This window comes from Oncorhynchus kisutch, linkage group LG19, assembly GCF_002021735.2.
Source record: "Oncorhynchus kisutch isolate 150728-3 linkage group LG19, Okis_V2, whole genome shotgun sequence".
Lineage (NCBI taxonomy): Eukaryota > Metazoa > Chordata > Actinopteri > Salmoniformes > Salmonidae > Oncorhynchus > Oncorhynchus kisutch.
The window spans coordinates 34,903,330-34,924,187 of record NC_034192.2 but is presented as its reverse complement, the minus strand read 5'-3'; the positions used below and the strand labels follow the sequence as shown (position 1 = coordinate 34,924,187).

At 42.8% G+C, this 20,858-nt stretch overlaps 1 protein-coding gene across 11 annotated transcripts in view; it reads right to left on the bottom strand.

Moving 5' to 3' along the window:
• Nucleotides 1-20,858, bottom strand: part of LOC109864740 (disks large homolog 3) — a 140,334-nt gene that overhangs the window by 5,862 nt on the left and 113,614 nt on the right. For 7 of the 11 annotated variants that reach the window (XM_031797385.1, XM_031797390.1, XM_020452653.2 and 4 more), the window contains 4 exons: nt 2,806-2,920; nt 1,306-1,482; nt 1,131-1,206; nt 320-419 (listed from right to left, as the gene is read on the bottom strand). In XM_031797385.1, the coding sequence (XP_031653245.1) occupies nt 320-419; nt 1,131-1,206; nt 1,306-1,482; nt 2,806-2,920 (468 nt within the window). Of the gene's footprint in view, nt 1-319; nt 420-1,130; nt 1,207-1,305; nt 1,483-2,805; nt 2,921-7,213; nt 7,521-20,858 lie in introns of those variants that run through there. The other 4 variants (XM_031797388.1, XM_031797391.1, XM_031797389.1 and 1 more) reach the window with 2 other exon arrangements.

The window sequence follows — 20,858 nt, the reverse complement described above, 5'->3', positions numbered from 1 at the left end:
CAGTACACAGTTACTGTGTTAGTGCAGCCAGCCACACACCTGCCCTGGCAGCCAGCAGCACACACCTGGACTCTCCACCAGTGGACAGACAGACGAACAGATACCAGAGAGGCCGACACCTGAACCCCAGGCCTGGGTCTGTGTGGGTCCTCTCTGGCTGTGAGTGAATGACAGTGAGTGGGAAAAGACAGCACTGCCCACAGACAGCCACGGTCTGGCCCCAGAGGTGAGTGGAGAGATTAAGCTGTGGGAAGGATGAAGCATGAAAGGAAAGCGCGAAAAGTAAAACCCCCTCATATCACACACTTTGGGTACTCACGTTCAGACTCCACCAACTCCTGCACAATATTCTCCTTGCTCTTGTAAAACTGGAACTTGCGTGAGAGGTTGAAGCTTTTTTTGCGCTTTACTTTGACTGGCTGCTTGGAGATGTGCGTGATGAGGGGAGGGGGGCGATGGGGGGGATGAAACAAAAAACAGAACAGAACGTTGTTGTTCAATGAGGACACCAAACACACATGCAAAACTAAATAAAAACAGACAAATCTAAAAACAAAGAAAAAAATCTAAATGAAAGAATGAAGGCAGATAAATGAAGGCAGATAACCAGGGTAAAATGAATGGAACACTTATGCAAAGGGAAGATCATTTCCATGTTGATCCTAGAAACGGTATATACGAGAGGAAATTGCCCTTCTAATGAGCGAGCATATCATTACAGGACCATACAGGTGTCACAATATTACTTGAAAATCGTATGAAAACAAGACAACCAATTAATACATTCACCAGTGAGAGCCTGTATTGGTGAACCAGGGGTTTCTTACATTGCCTGATGTATACTAAGACTTCAGATCACATTAAAAACACTAATTGCACTTAGATAGGATAGCGACAGGTCCCATTACTAAGCATTGAGTCAGTTTGGTAGCCCCTTGTCTTTAAAGAGAACGAGACTGTCTGTAATGTATGCGAGTCTTTAGGTTTCTCCACTAGTTCTAATGAGCAGCTAGGTCCCTGCTACATGCTCCTGTTCCCACACTGCCTGCCTCAGGGAGGGGGAAGTGGGTCAGCTCCCTGGGTGCCCACTGCCAGGCAGGAGAACCAGAGAGCACAGCCCCCAGACTCACCCTGTTGGAATCAATCATGCCCGTCCTGGCGTGGAACTTGACTGTTTTTAACCTCGCTCGCTCCTTCTTCTCCACCCTGCGTAGAAAAGACCCATTTCAAATCTCTTACTGAGGCACTTTGAGAGTCACACAACAGCAGCACATTTTGGGTGGTAAAATGGGGTGATGAGGTTACCTCTTCTTGCTTGGAATGACCCCGATCTGCTCGCTCTCTCCGTGGGGCGTGACCAGACGCGCCTGCCACCACTCGTCATCGGAGGCGTTGATGACATGCAGGATGTCCCCATAGGAGAAGCTCAGGCCCTGGCTGGGCAGACAGCTGTCTCTGGCCCGGTCATAGTCAAAAAGGGCTCTACACACAGAAAGACAGAGAGGGGGAGGGGTGTTTGTGTCAATCACTCAACAGCATATACAGTATTACTGCACCATACTAGTAACAGGTTCTGAAGTTTAAACCCCACTACGTCACATGATGAAATGTGACAATGTCATTGGAAAACACACTGGCTTCTTCGTTGCCACAGTTTCCATTACTTCTGCTATGAGTCTGTCAGACAGGGAACCGACAGCTCTACAGGTTCCACTACTGCCACTAACCTGACAACCTGGCTCTGCAGGACACGACGTGGTCCAGTGTGGCGTTGCTACTACCGGTGTGTTCTCCCTACTGACTGCCCGGTCTAAAGTATTCAGACTGCCCTGATATTAGCTACCTGCAGGTATCAAGTCACTGCCAGGTTACATGAGTGCCTCCCCTGACACAGGCATTCAGATTGGACCCTGGCTGTGTGTGTGTGCACCTGAGAGGTCTCACATTCCAGAGGATAGGCTAGCTGGGGAGAAGTCTGCTCTACTGCTGTGCATTGGAATGAAACAGAGCCTTTTCCTCCATAACTGTATGCTTAGTCACCCACACAGAGGAAAGGATAGCTCTCCCTGGCTGACGGGAGAGAATTACAGAGCATTAGTCATCCTGGTTTACAGTGTATAGGTGGTCCAATGAGCTACAGTCTTGTTGGGAGATACAATGGGAACATGACAGAACAGTATCTTAGTTTGTTTATTGACCGTTTCTGCTTTGGACATCGAACTGATTACACATCGTTACACAAGTATTTTGCCTTGGATTTGTAGATGCTTCCTTCTGTCAAGAATCGCCATCAAAACTGAAAATGTTGCTATTCTTGCAGGGGTTGTAAATATTTAGTTTACGTGACGCTGCACCACAGCACTTAGCTTGAAATATGTTTCCAGTTCTTGGGACATGAGTGTTACATCATAGAATAATAATTTTCACCTTGACCCCCCCAGAACACTTCCTGTTCTGACTCAGGCAGCTGCACTCATTACAGTGGAGGAGGCTGCCTGCCTGGCACATGTTGCTCTTCCTGACTGACTGGGGTTCCTTACAGTTTTGGCGTCATGCCCAAAATGTAATAACATTATGATACCAGTAGTACTTTTGCCAGCCATAGGCTGCAGCTATGTAAAATAGGTCATGTGTGGCATCCAACTGAAAAGCTTGCTCATCAAATTCATCAGATGAGCAGATACTTGGCTTATGATAGTCTCATCATGACCTACTTTGTGCTGATGAAAAATCATAGTATTTGTGAGTGGTGTGCTAAACGTGATGATTTTGGGAGCGGTGTGTACTGTGCGTGTGTTCTGGTACCTGACGTAGAGGGAGCGTTTCTCGCTGGTGCGCAAGGAGCCCGAACCAGAGCTCATGCTACTGTTCATCATCTGTTCCCTCAGGTCGTGGATCTTCGACTCAAAGCGGCTGTACTCTGCAGGGACACACAAAAACGGTGTTAAAATTCAATGTCACACACACAGTTCACCCCCCCTTTAATTATCACAGAATCTGATGAATGGTTGATTTACTTGCAGGGACCGACATACACAATGTGTAAATATTCGCAATGACACACGCCTAAAAAAAAAATTGTTATTTGCTTCACTCTCCAGTTCAGAGGTTAACACACACAGCCTGTATCAATGTGAAGTGAACCCAGTCCTCTACTAGTGTCTCCTGGGCATTGTATGAGAGAGTGAGAGAGAGTGTCACACTCGGTGCTCTGGTGAGCAGAGAGAGAAAGTAGTGGAGTCCAGGTTCAGTAGCAGGTTGTTTCAGCCCGATTAATTACCTCAATACCAGATGGAGCTTCATCATGCATCTGCCTCACACGTCCACTAATATCTCATGTCAGGGCATTAATTATGCAGATTAATTAAATAGGTTCAACATGGAACTCTGGCATGATTTTTTGTTAAAGGAAGCTAGCCACTCCAACCCGTTTGAATGGTGTTTAAAGCCACCTCTTCCTTCCTGTATGGCCCAGGGAGGCAGTTGCAGAGCTGATATATGAATCCACCTGAGCCTCCTCATAAAGATGCACTCATTAGGCTAGCAGGGCAGTGCAGTTAGTTTGTGGCCAGGCTGCTGGAACAAGCCAAGCAACCAACCCATAGTACACACTAGGCAACAAGAACAAAACCAACAGACGCAGCTAGAAAAACAAAGAACAGTGTAAACGTCAGAAGCACACTGGTGTTAGTGGAGTGCCTCAACCAATGTTTGTATCTGTAGTCCAACACCCTGAGATATGATTAAATAAGGGCTATTCCACAGTAATGGAATTACACTTTGACTCAGCTTTTTCACTTTAAAATGTATGCCATCGACATGGCACCTTGAGTTAAAAAAAAAAAAAATCACTTTTGGTTATTGAACTACAGTAAGTGAAGTGGATTTACACCCGGAAACGGAATTACATCATGGGTCCCTGTGCTGTACTACAAAGAAATGAATCATTATGGATAGGAATGTCATTCTCCTCATGTTTTACAAGTTTGGACAGCACAGTAGAGGCCGATAACTTGAAATCGGCCCCAATTTTCCATAACTAGTCCTAATTGGCATTTTTGTACACCGATTACATTGCACTCCACGAGGAGAATGCATGGCAGGGTGACCACCTGTTACGTGAGTGCAGCACAGAGCCAAGGTAAGTTGCTAGCTAGCATTAAACTTATCTAACAAAAACAATAAATCTTAACAGAATCACTAGTTAACTAGATAAACTAGTAATCTCATCAACCATGTGTAACTAGCTTGTCCTGCGTTGCAAATAATCAATGCAGTGCCTGTTAATTTATCATCGAATCACAGCCTACTTCGCCAAACGGGTGATGATTTAACAAGCGCATTCGCAAAAAATGCACCAATGTACCTAACCATAAACATGAATGCCTTTCAATCAATACACAGGTATATTTTTTTTAAACCTGCATATTTAGTTAAGAAATGAATGTTAGCAGGCAATATTAACTAGGGAAATTGTGTCACTTGCGTTCTGTGCAAGCAGAGTCAGGGTATATGCAGCAGTTTGGGCCGCCTGGCTAGTTGCGAACTGTGTGAAGACCATTTCTTCCTAACAAAGACTAATTAATTTGCCAGAATGTTACATAACATTGAAGGTTGTGCAATGTAACAGCAATATTTAGACTTATGGATGCCACCCGTTAGATAAAATACGGAACGGTTCCGTATTTCACTGAAAGAATAAACGTTCTGTTTGCAAAATGGTAGGTCATTAATACGGTCAAATCCGAAAACTAAGGATCGTATCATAATTAAGTCTATGATTTGATATAGCAGTCTGACTGAGTGGTGGTAGGCAGCAGCAGGCTCATAAGCAGCATTCAAACAGCACTTTACTGCGTTTGCCAGCAGCTCTTCGCAATGCATGAAGCACAGCGCTGTTAATGACTTCAAGCCTATCAACTCCCGAGATTAGGCTGGCAATACTATAGTGCCTATAAGAACATCCAATAGTCAAAGGTATGTGAAATACAAATGGTATAGAGATAAATAGTCCTAGAATAACTACAACCTAAAACTTCTTAACTGGGAATATTGAAGACTCGTGTTAAAATGAACCACCAGCTTTCATATGTTCTCAGCAAGGAACTTAAACATTAGTGCAATGTAAACATTTTTTTTAAAAGCTCTCCAACACAGTTTTTGCATTATTTAAACCAAATTTAACATGTTTCATTCTTTGAGACTAAATTGATTTTGTATTAAGTTTAAACAAAAAAAAAGTGTTCATTCAGTATTGTTTTAATTGTCATTATTACAAATATATATATTTATAAAAAATTTAATGAAAATCTGTATCGGCTTTTTTTGGTCATCCAATAAATCAGTATCTGCGTTGAAAAATCATAAAATCAGTCGACCTCTACAGCACAGTACAAATCAGTAGAGTTCAGTACAATATAGTTCAGTACAGCAGTGGTCACTAAAGCAGGATTCTGCGTTTTCCACACTGAAAAGGAAAGAAAATGCTGAAAAAGTATCTTGCTGTGTTTCGTAAACAGCAGATCTATATAGCTTCTTATTGTAAATTCTGCTAGGCTTCAGTCAGGGTTCGCTCCAGATCATGAATGTAAAATTAGTATTTTCCACTTTTAGTTGCACTTCTCCATCAGATTAAATATATTTGCTCACAACATTGGTCCACCAGACAGCGCTCTGACTGATGTGTAGGCAACTTTTCTCCAGTAATTTCCTATTGTATAGTTTTTCCTCCAAGTATAAAGTTCAAATGCAAGATTTCCTGATGTTTGGCTTAAAGTAGCTTCACTGTTGATGTTGAGACTGGTGTTTTGTGGGTACTATTTAATGAAGCTACCAGTTGAGGACTTGTGAGGCATCTGTTTCTCAAACTAGACACAATGTACTTGTCCTCTTGCTCAGTTGTGCACCGGGGCCTCCCACTCCTCTTTCTATTCTGGTTAGTGCCAGTTTGCACTATTGTGGCAAGTGAGTAGTACACAGCGTTGTACGAGATCTTCAGTTTCTTGGCAATTTCTCACATGGAAGAGCGCGCATATATTTACATATACATATATACACACACACACACACATATATATACATATATGGAGAGTGTCTTGACTCAGACTGTTGTAACACACAGATGACCACCAGATGACAGAAAGAAAAGTTACACACATACATACATACATACATACATACATACATACATACATACATACATGGAGAGTGTCTTGACTCAGACTGTTGTAATACACTTTGTTTGACCACCAGATGACAGAAAGAAAAGTTATGAGTGGATCATAACAGTATGACAGTGGAAGGGAGGACAGTAGCAGGTGACCCAACTGTGGTTTGTGACTATTATGATTTCCCATTGTAGCCAATTCAGCTGCAGTAATTCCAGTAGTGATTTTTTTATGGGGTAATTCTGTTACCAATTTGGTAACGGAATTACAAGTTTTAAATCACTTAACTCAAACTAAATGGATATCAGTAAAATCACTATAACTCATTGGTAGGTCTACCATTAATTGTTACTTCTGTGAACTTCCACTATCCTCCCTGTGAGGGAGAGAAATTAGAAAATATCTTAAAGATGTGGGTTTTTGGGGAACAAGGCTAGAAACAATTCCTCTGAAATCTAAATATAAGTGTTGATATTAGTGCCAGAGATCTTTACATCAACAGTAGTGTGTTGATGTATTTTGTGACACCTCTAAGACTTTCTGGTAGATATCATAAACCCCTTTCCCATGTTTATCCAGAAATCCAAGCCTTTACTTATGCCAAAACAAGTTTAGATGGAAAAGGGTTGAAAAATTGATCTATGCCTTCATTTCCTCAAAATATAAACTTCTCGCTTTCGTTTTGACACCCAATTTGATATGCTCCTATGAACGTCACGTTGGTGCAAAAGGGTCCTTTTCGATGGAAATGTCCACAAGGCAAATTACATGTGGGGGTAAAACATTGATTCCAAAAGCATTGTCAAAGAAGCAACAAGTGCAGATGTTCCACATTGACAGTAACGTACTGGACAATTATATTAAATAATAACAACGATAACCTGCTGTTAGGCCTAACCAAATACCATTCCCTGTGAAGTCACCACTGTCGACAAATTAAAGTATGTGTCAACGTCAAAGGTTTCACTTTTAAAACAGAGTTGTTTTCAAACAAAATATTGTTGTGCAATGAGACAGACTCCCATCCCCGTAAGGGTTTTACTCACCTTAGAAATCAGTCATCAGCTGGTTGGAAACACTTTTCCTTTCCAACATGATAATGATCAGAGATCGTAGTCTAAAAGGTAACGTCGGAAAAACAAAAGAACCATTCCACCAATGATGATTTAGACTACTCCAGGTTCTCAGTAAATAAACCCAGTCAGGTGTGAAAACAAGGTTAGGCAATTCTCTCCGGCAGTAGGCCCTGGCCTCAACAGTACCCCCCCAGTCGAAACTCAAAGCAGAGAGAATTCAAAGGAAACAGAATCCACACCCGAGGCCTGCTGTGTAGTCTCCACCCTACCCTCTTTGGCTGGGGTTAACGAAACAGGAGAATGACACAGCAAGGTGAGGTAACCAGACACCACCTGCCTGCCTGTAACCAGGGGCAACGCTCCAGCACTAATCAGGAGCCACAGAACAGCGGAAGCAGCCAGGCAGACAAGTCCACTTGGTTCTCAGGCACAAGGGAGGGGAGAGAAAAGGAACAATGCCGGAAGCAGGATATAAGAGGGACAACAACAAAAAGACTGAAGGAGAGACCAAGACAATACAGTGTCCTATAACACATTGTTAGGGAACGCTTCCCAGAGCAATGAAGGAGAGAGTGGAGTGGGTGGGGGCCCTCACTCCTAAAGGTCTGTAAAGGAGCACTGTATCTGTTGTCAGTTGTCCCTTAAGTCCTAACCACCAGAAATAAAGACATGGAGGGGCAGGACTAGCATGCAGCCCCTGCCTAGCTGCCAGGCTCCACAGGGAACAAAGGAAACAGCTGTAGTCTGCAGTCAGACAAGAGAGCAAAAACTTGGTCATTTTTATATTTTGCCTTCTTCTACTGCTTGTCCTCAGTTGTGCTGTCTTTTTTGGGGGGGTGGGGGGGCTGCCTGCTTCTCTCTTGATCCAGTTATGCAACAGTCCAGGCATGCGTTTGTGATATGAGCCTACAGTGCTATCAAAGATTGTTATAACTAACCCAAGATGGACCAAAGCCAGTTATTTCCAATAGGAGCCAATTTATCATAGTGGGCAGAACAGGTGGGCAGAGCCAAGCACGAGCTAGTGAGATCCTGTTCGCTCCTTCTTGCATATGTTCATTGGGGAATGCCTACATTGTGAAGTGCGCACGTTCAATAACTTAATTTGCCCTTGCACTCCTAAACATCATTTTTAGAAACTTTGGCAAAAAGGTAAAGTCCACAAAATACAGTCAACTCTGTTACAGATTCTAGTTTTGGAAACCTGAAGAATGTACAGAGATCAAATGTCAACAACTAAAAATTTGCAGAATGTCAGCAAAAATCCATCCCGCGCCATCTTCTCCCACTGGGCTTCCTCGCGACACCATATTTAGTGGTGAGTGGAAATACCAACTGGATTCTTCACATTTACAAATCCTGTGAAATATCTGGCTCAATGTTCTCTGGGTTAGTCTAGGTTGTGACTACTGTTTCCTCAGTGCTGTAACAAACATGTAACTCGGACTACAGTCTGCCGTTTCTAAAATGAGTTGTTGGGGTTCACATTTAAGGCTTCCCCATGCGTTGGTTCAGCTGGCGCTTAAAACGAGAAAAGGCTGCACTAATATCGTGTGTCCACCTTGAGACGCTGTAGTATGTATACACACCTACTCAAAAGTCATTCATTTTTACGTTTGAGGCGATCTTACATCTAACTAAGTTGTTTGGTGCAGCATTTCTCAAGTAATATTTTTTTGCATGAAAACGAGTCGTCTATCGTTCAATGACAAACACTTCATTGAAGAAACCCCAGCTAAAATAACTCTTGCGAAGACCAAAACGTCACAAAATGTCATAATATATGCACAAACTGTTTGGGAAGGGAAGCATGCAGTCGCATTAAGCCTAATCCTGTCCTATGGCTGTGAAACCCCTTTCCCAGGCAGGTCTACGGTAATTCCACCTCAGTAACAGAGGGGTAGCATGAGAGCACTACACACCCCACGATTCAACTCAATGTTACGATTGAGTCACAGATTTAGTGACAGTCCAGTGAGCTAATGTATGAAAGGGACTCAGAATACCTACAGGTGAAGTCTCTGCTCTCTGCTGTGAGATCAGTTCATATATACACTCAGCAAAAAAGAAATGCCCTCTCACTGTCAACAGAGTTAATTTTCAACAAGCTTAACAAGTGTAAATATTTGTATGAACATAACAAGATTCAACAACAGACAAACTGAGCAAGTTCCACAGACAGGTGACTAACAGAAATTGAATAATAATAATGTGAAGTAACAGTCAGTATCTGGTGTGGCCACCAGCTGCATTAAGTACTGGAGTGCATCGCCTCCTCATGGATTGCACCAGATTTGCCAGTTCTTGCGGTGAGATGTTAACCCACTCTTCCTGGACATTTGTGTGTGTGTGTGTGTGTGGGGGTGGAACACACGGCCCTAGCCCTCACCCTCCGATCCAACAGGTCGCAGACGTGCTCAATGGGATTGAGATCCGGGCTCTCGCTGGCCATGGCAGAACACTGACATTCCTGCCTTGCAAGAAATCACCCACAGAACGAGCAGCATGACTGGTGGCATTGTCATGCTGGAGGGTCATGTCAGGATGAGCCTGCAGGAAAGGTACCACATGAGGGAGGGGAGGAGGTCTTCCCTGTAATGCACAGCTTTGAGATTGCAGGCAATGACAAGCTCAGTCCAATGATGCTGTGACACACTGCCCCAGACCATGACGGACCCTCCACCTCAAAATCGATCCCGCGCCAGAGTACAGGCCTAGGGGTAACGCTCATTCCTTCGACGATAAACACAAATCTGACCATCACCCCGGGTGAGACAAAACCGTCAACTTGTCAGTGAAGAGCACTTTTTGCCAGTCCTGTCTGGTCCAGCAACAATGGGTTTGTGCCCATAGGTGACAATGTTGCCGGTGAGGACCTGCCTTACAACAGGCTTACAAGACCCCAATCCAGCCTCTCTCAGCCTATTGCGGACCGTCTGGAGCACTGATAGAGGGATTGTGCGTTCCTGGTGTATCTCGGGCAGTTGTTGTTGCCATCCTGTACCTGTCCCGCAGGTGTGATGTTCGGATGTACCGATCTTGTGCAGGTGTTGTTACACGTCACTGCGAGGACGATCAGCTGTCCGCCATGTGTCCCTATAGTGCTGTCTTAGGCGTCTCACAGTATGGACATTGCAATTTCTTGCCCTGGCCACATCCGCAGTCCTCATGCCTCCTTGCAGCATGCCTAAGGCAAGTTCACGCAGATGAGCAGGGACCCTGAGAATCTTTCTCTTGGTGGTTTTCAGAGTCAGTAGAGTAGAAAGGCCTCTTTAGTGTCCTAAGTTTTCATAACTGTGACCTTAATTGCCTACCGTCCGTAAGCTGTTGGTGTCTTAACGACCGTTCGAACAAGCATGGAAAACAGTGATTAAACCCTTTACAATGAAGATCTAGGCAGGGTAGCCTAGTGGTTAGAGCGTTGGACTAGTAACCGGAAGGTTGCAAGTTCAAACCCCTGAGCTGACATGGTACAAATCTGTCGTTATGCCCCTGAACAAGGCAGTTAACACACTGTTCCTAGGCCGTCATTGAAAATAAGAATTTGTTCTTAACTGACTTGCCTGGTTAAATCTGACATGTCATGTCAGAGCTCAGGATGAGAGTTACTGGCCATGGGCCGGGTGCACCAGCTGGGTGTAAAAAAAGTTTGTCTTAAATGCAAGGTCTTGTTACAAGCCCTTAACCAACAATGCAGTTAAGAAAAATACCCAAAACATTTCCCAGACAAAATAACAATAGCGAGGATATATACAGAGACTGCCTACAGGGAGGAGGTAAGGGCCCTTGGAGTGTGGTGTCAGGAAAATAACCTAACACTCAATGTCAACAAAACAAAAGAGGATGATCGTGGACTTCAGGAAACAGCAGAGGGAGCAGCCCCCTATCCACATTGACGGGACAGTAGTGGAGAAGGAAAGTTAAGTTCCTCGGCGTACACATCACAGACAAACTGTGTGGGTGGACCATTTCAGACAGCGTGGTGAAGAAGGCTGAAGAAATTCGGCTTGTAACCAAAAACACTCAAACTTTTACTGATGCACAATCGAGAGCATCCCGTCTGTACAACGCATCATCGGGAGCAAACAACCTGCCCTCCAGGACACCTACACCAGCCGATGTCATAGGAAGGCCAAAAAGATCATCATGGATGAAACCCCACCCGAGCCACTGCCTGTTCACCTCACTATCATCCAGAAGGCGAGGTCAGTACAGGTACATCAAAGCGGGGACCAAGAGACTGAAAAACAGCTTCTCTCAAGGCCATCAGACTGTTAAACAGCCATTACTAACATTGAGTGGCTGCTGCCAACATACTAACTCAACTCTAGCCACTTTAATAATAGAAAAATTGATGTAATAAATGTATCACTAGCCACTTTAAACAATGCCACTTTATACGTTTACATACCCTACATTACTCATCTCATATGTATATACTGTCCTCTATAGCATCTACTCCATCTTGCCTATGCCGTTCGGCCATCACCCATTCATATATTTTTATGTACATATTCTTATTCATTCCTTCACACTTGTGTGTATAAGGTAGTTGTTGTGAAATTGTTAGGTTAGATTACTTGTTAGATATTCCTGCATGGTCAGAACGAGAAGCACAAGCACTTCGCTACACTCGCATTAAAGTCTGCTAACCATGTGTGTGACGAATACAATTTGATTACAGGGGGTACCGGTAAAGAGTCAATGTGTGGGGGCACCGGTTAGTCGAGGTAATATATACACGCGGCAAGAGTTAAAGTGACCAATGCATAGATAGAGTAGCTGCAACGCAAGAAGTCTGGGTAGCCATTTGATTAAGATGTTCAGTAGTCTTACGGCTTGGGGGTTTGAAGCTGTTTAGAAGCCTCTTGGACATAGACTTGGCGCTCCAGTACCGCTTGCCGTGCAGTAGAAGAGAGAACAGTCTATGACTAGGGTGGCTGAAATCCATGACAATTTTCAGGGCCTTCCTCTGACACCACCTGGTATAGAGGTCCTTGATGGCAGGAAGCTTGGCCCCAGTGATGTACTGGGTGGTACGCACTACCCTCTGTAGTGCCTTGCGGTCGGAGGCCGAGCAGTTGCCATACCAGGCAGTATTGCAACCAGTCAACTCTCGATGTTGCAGCTGTAGAACATTTTGAGGAGCTGAGGACCCATGCCAAATATTTTCAGTCTCCTGAGGGGGAATAGGTTTTGTCGTGCCCTCTTCACAACTGTCTTGGTGTGCTTGGACCATGATAGTTTGTTGGGTGATGTGGACACCAAGCAACTTGAAGTTCTCAAACTGCTCCACTGCAGCCCTGTCAATGAGAATGGGAGTGTGCTCAGTCCTCCTTTTCCTTGTAGTCCACAATCATCTCCTTAGTCTTGATCACGTTGAGGGAGAGGTTGTTGTCCTGGCACCACATGGCCAGGTCTCGTCGTTGTTAGTGATCAGGCCTACCAATGTTGTGTCATCGACAAACTTAATGGTGTTGGAGTCGTTCAGGCATGAGTGAACAAGGAGTAACGGAGTGGACTGAGCATGCACCCGAGGGGCCCCTGTGTTAAGGATCAGCATGGAGGATGTGTTGTTACCTACCCTTACCACCTGGGGGAGGCCCGTCAGGAAGCCCAGGATCCAGTTGCAGAGGGAGGTGTTTAGTCCCAGGGTCCTTAGCTTATTGATGAGCTTTGAGGGCACTATGGTGTTGAACGCTGAGCTGTAGTCAACGAATAGCATTCTCACATAGTGGGGCAAAATGTATTTAGTCAGCCACCAATTGCGCAAGTTCTCCCACTTAAAAAGATGAGAGGCCTGTAATGTTCATCATAGGTACACTTAAACTATGACAGACAAAATGGAGAAGAAAAAAAATCCAGAAAATCACATTGCAGGATTTTTTATGAATTTATTAGCAAATTATGGTGGAAAATAAGTATTTGGTCAATAACAAAAGTTTCTCAATACTTTGTTATATACCCTTTGTTGGTAATTTTGTCTGTGCCACAATTGGTGGCTGACTAAATACTTTTTGCCCCACTGTAGATGTCCAGGTGTGAAAGGGCAGTGTGGAGTGCAATAGAGATTGCTTCATCTGTGTATCTGTTTGGGCGGTATGCAAATTTGAGTTGACTAGGGTTTCTGGGATAATGGTGATGATGCGAGCGATGACCAGCCTTTCAAAGCACTTCACGGCTACAGATGCGAGTGCTATGGGTCGGTAGTCATTTAGGCAAGTTACCTTAGTCCCTGTGCCCAAGAACACTATGGTTGTCTGCTTGAAACATGTTGGTATTACATAGTCAGGGACAGGTTGAAACCGTCAGTGAAGACACTTGCCAGTTGGTCAGCGTATGCTCGGAGTACACGTGAATGTAATCCATCTGGCCCTGCGGCCTTGTGAATGTTGACCTGTTGAAAGGTTTTACTCACATTGGCTGCGGAGAGCATGATCACACAGTCATTCGGACAGCTGGTGCTCTCATGCATGTTTCAATGTTACTTGCCTCGATGCGAGTATAGAAGTAATTTAGCTCGTCTGGTAGGCTTGTGTCACTGGGCAGCTCTCGGCTGTACTACCCTTTGTAGCCTAATAGTTTGCAAGCCCTGCCACATCCGACGAGTGTCAGAGCGGATGTAGTATGAGTCGATCTTAGTCATATATTGATGCTTTGCCTGTTTGATGGTTTGTCGGAGGGCATAGCAGGATTTCTTATAAGCTTCCGGGTTAGAGTCCAGCTCCTTGAAAGTGGCAGCTCTACCCTTTAGCTCAGTGAGAATGTTGCCTGTAATCCATGGCTTCTGGTTGGGGTATGTTCGTACAGTCACTGTGGGGATGACGTCATCGATGCACTTATTGATGAAGCCAATGACTGATGTGGTGTACTCCTCAATGCCATAGGAAGAATCACAGAACATATTCCAGTCTGTGCTAGATATTGTGCACCAGCTGTTGTTTACAAATATACATAGACCATCACCACTTGTCATACCAGAGGCTGCTGTTCTATCCTGCTGATAGTGTATAACCCCCCCCCCCCCCCCAGCTGTATGTTATTCTTGTTGTCATTCAGCCACAACTCGGTGGAAAGATATTACAGTTAATGTCCTGTTGGTATACGTGATTTTAGCTCATCCAATTTATTTTCCAGCGATTGCCTGTAGTACGGATGGAAAGGGCAGATTAGCCACTTGTTGGCGCATCCTCACTAGGCACCCCGATCACTTTCCGCAATATCTTTTTTGTCTCCTTCTCCTGTGAATGACGGGGATAAGGTTCTGGTCTCTGGAGTAATTCCCTCTCATTAAAAATAAATTCTTCATCCAGTTCAAGGTGAGTAATCGCTGTTCTGATTTCCAGAAGCTCTTTTCGGTTATAAGAGAGATGGTAGCAGCAGCATTATGTACAAAATAAGTTACAGAAAATGCAAAAAAATAAAATAGCACGGTTGGTTAAGAGCCCATGAAACGGCAGCCATCCTCTCCGGCGCCATCTGGAGCTACTGATAATGGTTGCTAAGCAGTGCCCATTACTGACCTGTTACCTCATGGCAGTTACAATGTTTGTGAGGCATGTCCAGGGCTCTAGTGTGTCCAATTTGGTCACATATTAGGGGTGTTTTTACACTGTTGCTACTTGCTGTTTATTATCAATGCATAGTTACCTTGCCCCTACATACATGTACAAATTACCTCGACTAACCTGTACCCACACACATTGAAATCAGTACCCCCTTTGTATAGCCTCATTATTTTAGTGTTCATAAAAATAAAAATAAATGTAATCACTTTAGTTTATTTAGTAAATATTATCTTAAACTGCATTGTTGGTTAGGGGCTTGTAAGTAAGCATTTCACAGTAAGGTCTACCTGTTGTATTCGGCGCATGTGACAAATAACATTTGACGGTACAGGTATTCGATCCAAGGACCTCGTGCCAAAATGAAAACATAAATAGGAATCAAATAAAAACACTAGGCCTATAGGATAACTATGCAGTGTTGTAGGCCAATGCCTCAAGTAAATCTGACCTGAAAACTTTTCAGGCTATTCTGTTAAAATTACAGCAGCCTATGCGCACGTTGTAATCCAAATTGGCACATTTCAAACTGGCATTTGTGAGGCGCAGCCGGAAACTAGTTCTGTACGATGGCGAGTGGTGGGGTTGATAAACCAGAATTGGAAGATCCTCCATCATTGGCTTCCAAGTAGATTACAACGGCGATGGACAGAGTTGTGCATAAAATGTTAACATTATGTCGCCACACAAAGAAAACAGCCTATGCAGCTGCCAACATTTCAAGTATGTTGACATATACGCTGACGTCACCCCAGTATATCAGAGCAAGACAGAAACGTAAAGAAACATTGGCTCCCCTATGCATTCAAGTAGCCCTTGGTAGCCGGTTCTGACCAAATCAATTATTTTGCTATTTTGTTTATATGCAGTTTTTGGTTTACAGACGTGGATTTGCGCCCATTCTCAGGGGTTGAGAATAGGGGGTTCCAGCACCTCGTAAAAGTGCTCAGGTCACTATACAAACTTCCCTCTTGCACCAATTTCAGCAAACAGGAAGTACCCACCCTATATTAGCAAACCAAAGCATTCAATGAATTGGCTAATGCACCCTGTGTTGCGCTTACATAAAAAGGCCATGTCGTGGACCTTCTAAAACTACTCACGGGTCGTTAACCATGTTGGTACTTTGTTAAGTCATGTTACATCATTGGCTAGCTAGCTAACAACCTGGTAACATTAGGGGGCACAGAAAGAAAGGAAAAGGGGATTTCCTCTTCAGGACATAAATGATCATAGATAGCAATGAATGACAGATCTCTTGCCTGTCAACACAAACCTGACATTTTAAAGAGAGTGTGCAATTTTCTATGTAATACATCTCAATGGGAATATAGTGCTTTTACACAATGTAGAAACTCAATATTTCACAAATTATTTTCAAAGGTAGAAAAGGTAGAAAGGTAGAAACCATATAAGCCCAATTAGTGTAGCACGGTATACCAAAACATTGCTTTTTTTTCATACTAGAACATGAAAAACGGTTCAGTACTAGAATGTGCTATTTTTTTCCGATACTTTGTCAAATGTGTCTCACGGATCAAGCCCGTCTATCAGCGCAGCCGACCCCTTATTATAGCGCACCGTGCCTGGTCCACTTACTCATTGCTATCCTGCACTGGGAGTCTGGGATACATTATGTTAACTCCCCACTCATGCTGCACAAAGGTTACCACACTTGAATAATGCGACATGGCATGTAGACATTCTGAAACGTAACTTTTCGCAAACCCATGTCCATTCAGATTAGAACACTTTATAATGCAATTAGATAGCGGTAGCATCCAGCTTTGTATGCTAACTTTCCTTGCAAGCTGACAGCTAACATCAATTCACTCCCCTAGTACATAATGCAAAATTCGCTGATTTCAAAGCTGATTGCCACCAAAAACATTCACTTATTTGGCAACTCTCACATCTCTCTCAACTGTTATCTATTTGTCTCAAACTTTTTTCTTAACATTTTTTGCCTCGTAAACTGGCCCCCTAATGACATCATTGGTTAAAAGAGACGGCACACATTTTTTTGAAAACAAGCTACTTTCACGCTATTGTCGTTGATCATTACAATAAAATAAGTCCCAAATGGAAGGGAAACAGCTGTAGCCCCATGAAATCAGCCAAAACAAGTTCAACAACTCAATGCATTCACCTTGGGGCTGGGCGATAAGGCCTAGAAATCATATCCATTCTTATGGCCGATATCACGATACATCTAATTATACATTTTTGTATATGTTCTCTAAATAAAGCTTTGTTGCACAATTAAAGGGTAAATTATACCTAGGCTAAAAAGGTACAAGACCCACTAAAACTTTAATTCATCAAAATAGTTAAACCTGCTTTTTCTGCAATAACCACTGATCTGCCTTTCAAGTTAGTCTATGGAAAGATATATATATATATATATATATATATATCAGGACCATTTACATCCACTAATAACGACCAAATTCTTGTAACAGGCATTATAGAAAATTAACACAGGTCTCAAACAATATCTCAGGCACAAGCCCACATGCTAGTGAGTAGCCAGCTAATCTTTATATTTCAAGCCTAGCCAACTCGGATCTATTTGCTTGCTACCAAGGTAGAACTGTTATGAATAGACCCTCCTGTCCGTCACCAACTGTTTGAGCAACATAGCCTGTTCACTTTGTTAATATATTGAAATCAAGTGGTTTTCCTGGATAAGATGCTTATTTCTCCTAATGAAAACAAGTTGCCTATTCCTAATTTAAATTAGTCTTTATGATCATTGCACATTCATAAAAACAGACTATACGGCTAGCACATAAGTCTGTGGCTAAAATGCTGCTAGCGGTACTTGGTATCACGATGCCGCGCACGACAGAAACTTCCCACACGTTCATTGATACTCTCATTTTAATAGGGTCTGTTCTACATTTTGGGAGTTGAGACAAAGAGTATCGGTAGAAACTGAAGTGCTGTTCTATCACAGTACAATAACGTCTCTAAGCGTTCCGGTGTCAATATAACTGATTCTGTTGGAACAAACCTCAAATGGAAATAGAGTTTAAACTGCTTATTGTCAGAGAGGAAGAAATTATCTTTCACCTTTGTTGCGAGTGGCAGGGGGAGGGGCTTGGTGTCTGTGTGCGAGTGGGAAGGTACAGTGTACACAGTACAGAAGGAAACGAGACCAAAAAGAGATAGAACACTCATAAAAACCTTGATTCTTGTGATACAGGCATTTGGAACATTGCTTCTAAAACAAATTTTAAATAATAAAATGCAATTGATATATTGCCCAGCCCTACCTGGAATCACTAATTATTAAATTCAAACAAAATACCTTTTTGGGTGGATTCTTCTTGTTCGGTTTACTGGTTGAACGGTCGCTGAGATTACATTTGGTTATCAATGGAAAATAACTTACTTTGATGAACAGCCTATAGATCAGATCAAAGAACCAAGTGAAAACACTGCCCGATAGCTCTGGAAGGTATGATATGGCACGTCTCAATTTTCAGGTAGTGCAAATGTAAATAGAATGGTCGGAGCATATTACAAGGAGCCAGACTTTTTGTGACGGAAAACGACATTGCAACACCACACTACGTTCCGAATGCATCTCTGTAGAGCTTGCAGTAACTTTAAATTGAGGCGAATGATGATGACAATCTTTAGCCTAGTTTGCTCATCTATTAGCACTGATCAAAACATTTTGCAAGGGTTTAGCTATGTAGCCCAGTATAAAAAAAAGGGGGATTATTTTGCTCTTGGTCAAGCCTATATCTTGACCAATTGTCTGATTTTGTTTCACCGAATCTCCGTCTGTAGGCCAGAGTATGTGAGCGGAGCTGGCGCGAGGAGCGTGCCCAATCTGGCTGGAGTGTGGAGCGAGATTCCCAAAGACGGGAGTGTCGCTCCAATAGTGCTCACTTCAGGAGCTCAGGGCATGTGCAGCCCAGCATGCATTTGTAGTCTACTTGTGTGCTGGCATTGCCCCTTGCTTTAGCTACTGTCATCGAGTTAGCTAAATATATTCATAAAGAAACTGATCAAACACACAGGTGCTAAATCAAGATGACTTACAAAGATGAGGACAAAAAACAATTAGGGCCTATCTATACAAATAGGCCCTAATTGATTTTGGCCCAATGGCCTGAAGCCAGACTGTCCAAACGCGTGTTTCAAAAAAATGTACTCAAAGGCAAATTCATTTTTCCATTTAATTTGTTTTTAATTCCGAGCTGACAAGGTACAAATCTGTCGTTCTGCCTCTGAACAGGCAGTTAACCCGCTGTTCCTAGGCAGTCATTGAAAATAAGAATTTGTTCTTAACTGACTTGCCTAGTTAAATAAAGGTAAAATAAAACATTTAATTCTAGGTCAAGTTAAAGAATATAAATGATTTAATCAAACAAATTGTGGTTGAAATGCTGACTGCTTTATGTCTCTACCAGCCTACTGTGTCGCACTCACAAATCCTTCACAATGCATTTCTTTGTAGGCTATAGCCTTGAAATAATATAGCCTAAATCCTTTATTTTTCATTCCTTCTTACGTTCCCTGTCTGGCTCCTGACCTATTTAGTGTGTTTATATTATGTTGACAAGTAGCCTTTTTGAAATGTGCGCCTCTTACATTCACCTTTATTCAAATACTTTTCATTCATATCCATATGGTTTGGTTTCAATACTTAAATCAACTGGTAGGTCCAGGTAGTCAAACAAATAGATGGGTGATGGTTAAATTGCGATTTAATGAATGTACCGAATTTGGAATTGTATTTTTTTCTTCTTCCTGTGAACACTGAGGGTTTCTTTGCGGAGTGGTTGGAAAGAACATGAAGCGCTGGAGCGGGTGCACTGCTCGATAGAGCGGGATTTCCAACTCCGCTCACATGCTCTTGGCTGTAGGCAAATGTGGTTATTTTACCTCTGGCTGGGCAAACAAGTGGAGGTGGTAGCTCATCATTTGTTTGCTAAATCTATCAGACACATTCAACATGTTATAACGTAGCATGAATCAAATGTATTATTTTGCTATTGACTCAAGCATAGGTAACTCGACAAACCCGCTGAGGTTGTGTAATATGAACACGAAACTCATTTCCTGTGGGTAACATGATGAGGATAGTCCCAAATGAACACCCTACGCCTGCTACCGACTAGGCGTAGAATATACACCCAGGTGTAGCTCATAGAAGGGCTTACTCCCAGGTGGAGTAACAGGTATAATTTTGCAAGTCCGACGTATAGCAAATTTTACGTTGGATGTAACGACCCAACTACGACCAACTGGTGCAACAGGCCCTAGAGCGGAGGTCAATTTGCCAACAGTCGTCTCATTGTTTAGGGCTGGTTAAGTACTGCCAGCCATTCAACAAATATTGATTTGTGAGTGTCCTTCATTGTCTAACAGTAAAAGCACAATACTACAAAAGGCGCTATTGTATTGACAAGCCTTGAGGCATTTTACATACAATATGGAAAATGCATTTCGAAAAATGTGATTAAGATATTGCTAGCTGTTCTTGATCAACTGACTCTGGGGAAGTAGATAAAATGCTTCATTGCCAAAATCTCGAACTATCCCTTTAATATGGAGGGAAATTACAGCCATTGGAGCTAGGGCTGTGGCCGCCATTAAATTTAAATCAGCCGGTGATTGACCGTTAATTAACATGCACATTTAGCATCTCCTGGCTTCCACACAGCTTACAAGCCACTGACGCAGACCTTTGGAACATATACATTTTAAAAAGTCTAACAAAACTATGTAACATAGCCTACACCTTCACAATAAATCAATTATATATTTTAGACACGTTTAAAGAAAAATGATATGAAATAGACTACATTTTCTTCATAAGAACAGAATAGCATACTCAGACTTCCTTATGTTAGGTCCTGATCTGGCAATACCATATGGCTGTGGGCTACACTAGCTCATTTAGGAAACACAATTTGATTAGAATTCCGAGGCACTGTATTACTTCATAGTATGAAGAATACAATTGAACAAAGCTGAATAAAATATAGGATATTTTCTCCAAATGATTTGAGGGAGTATGCATGTGGCTA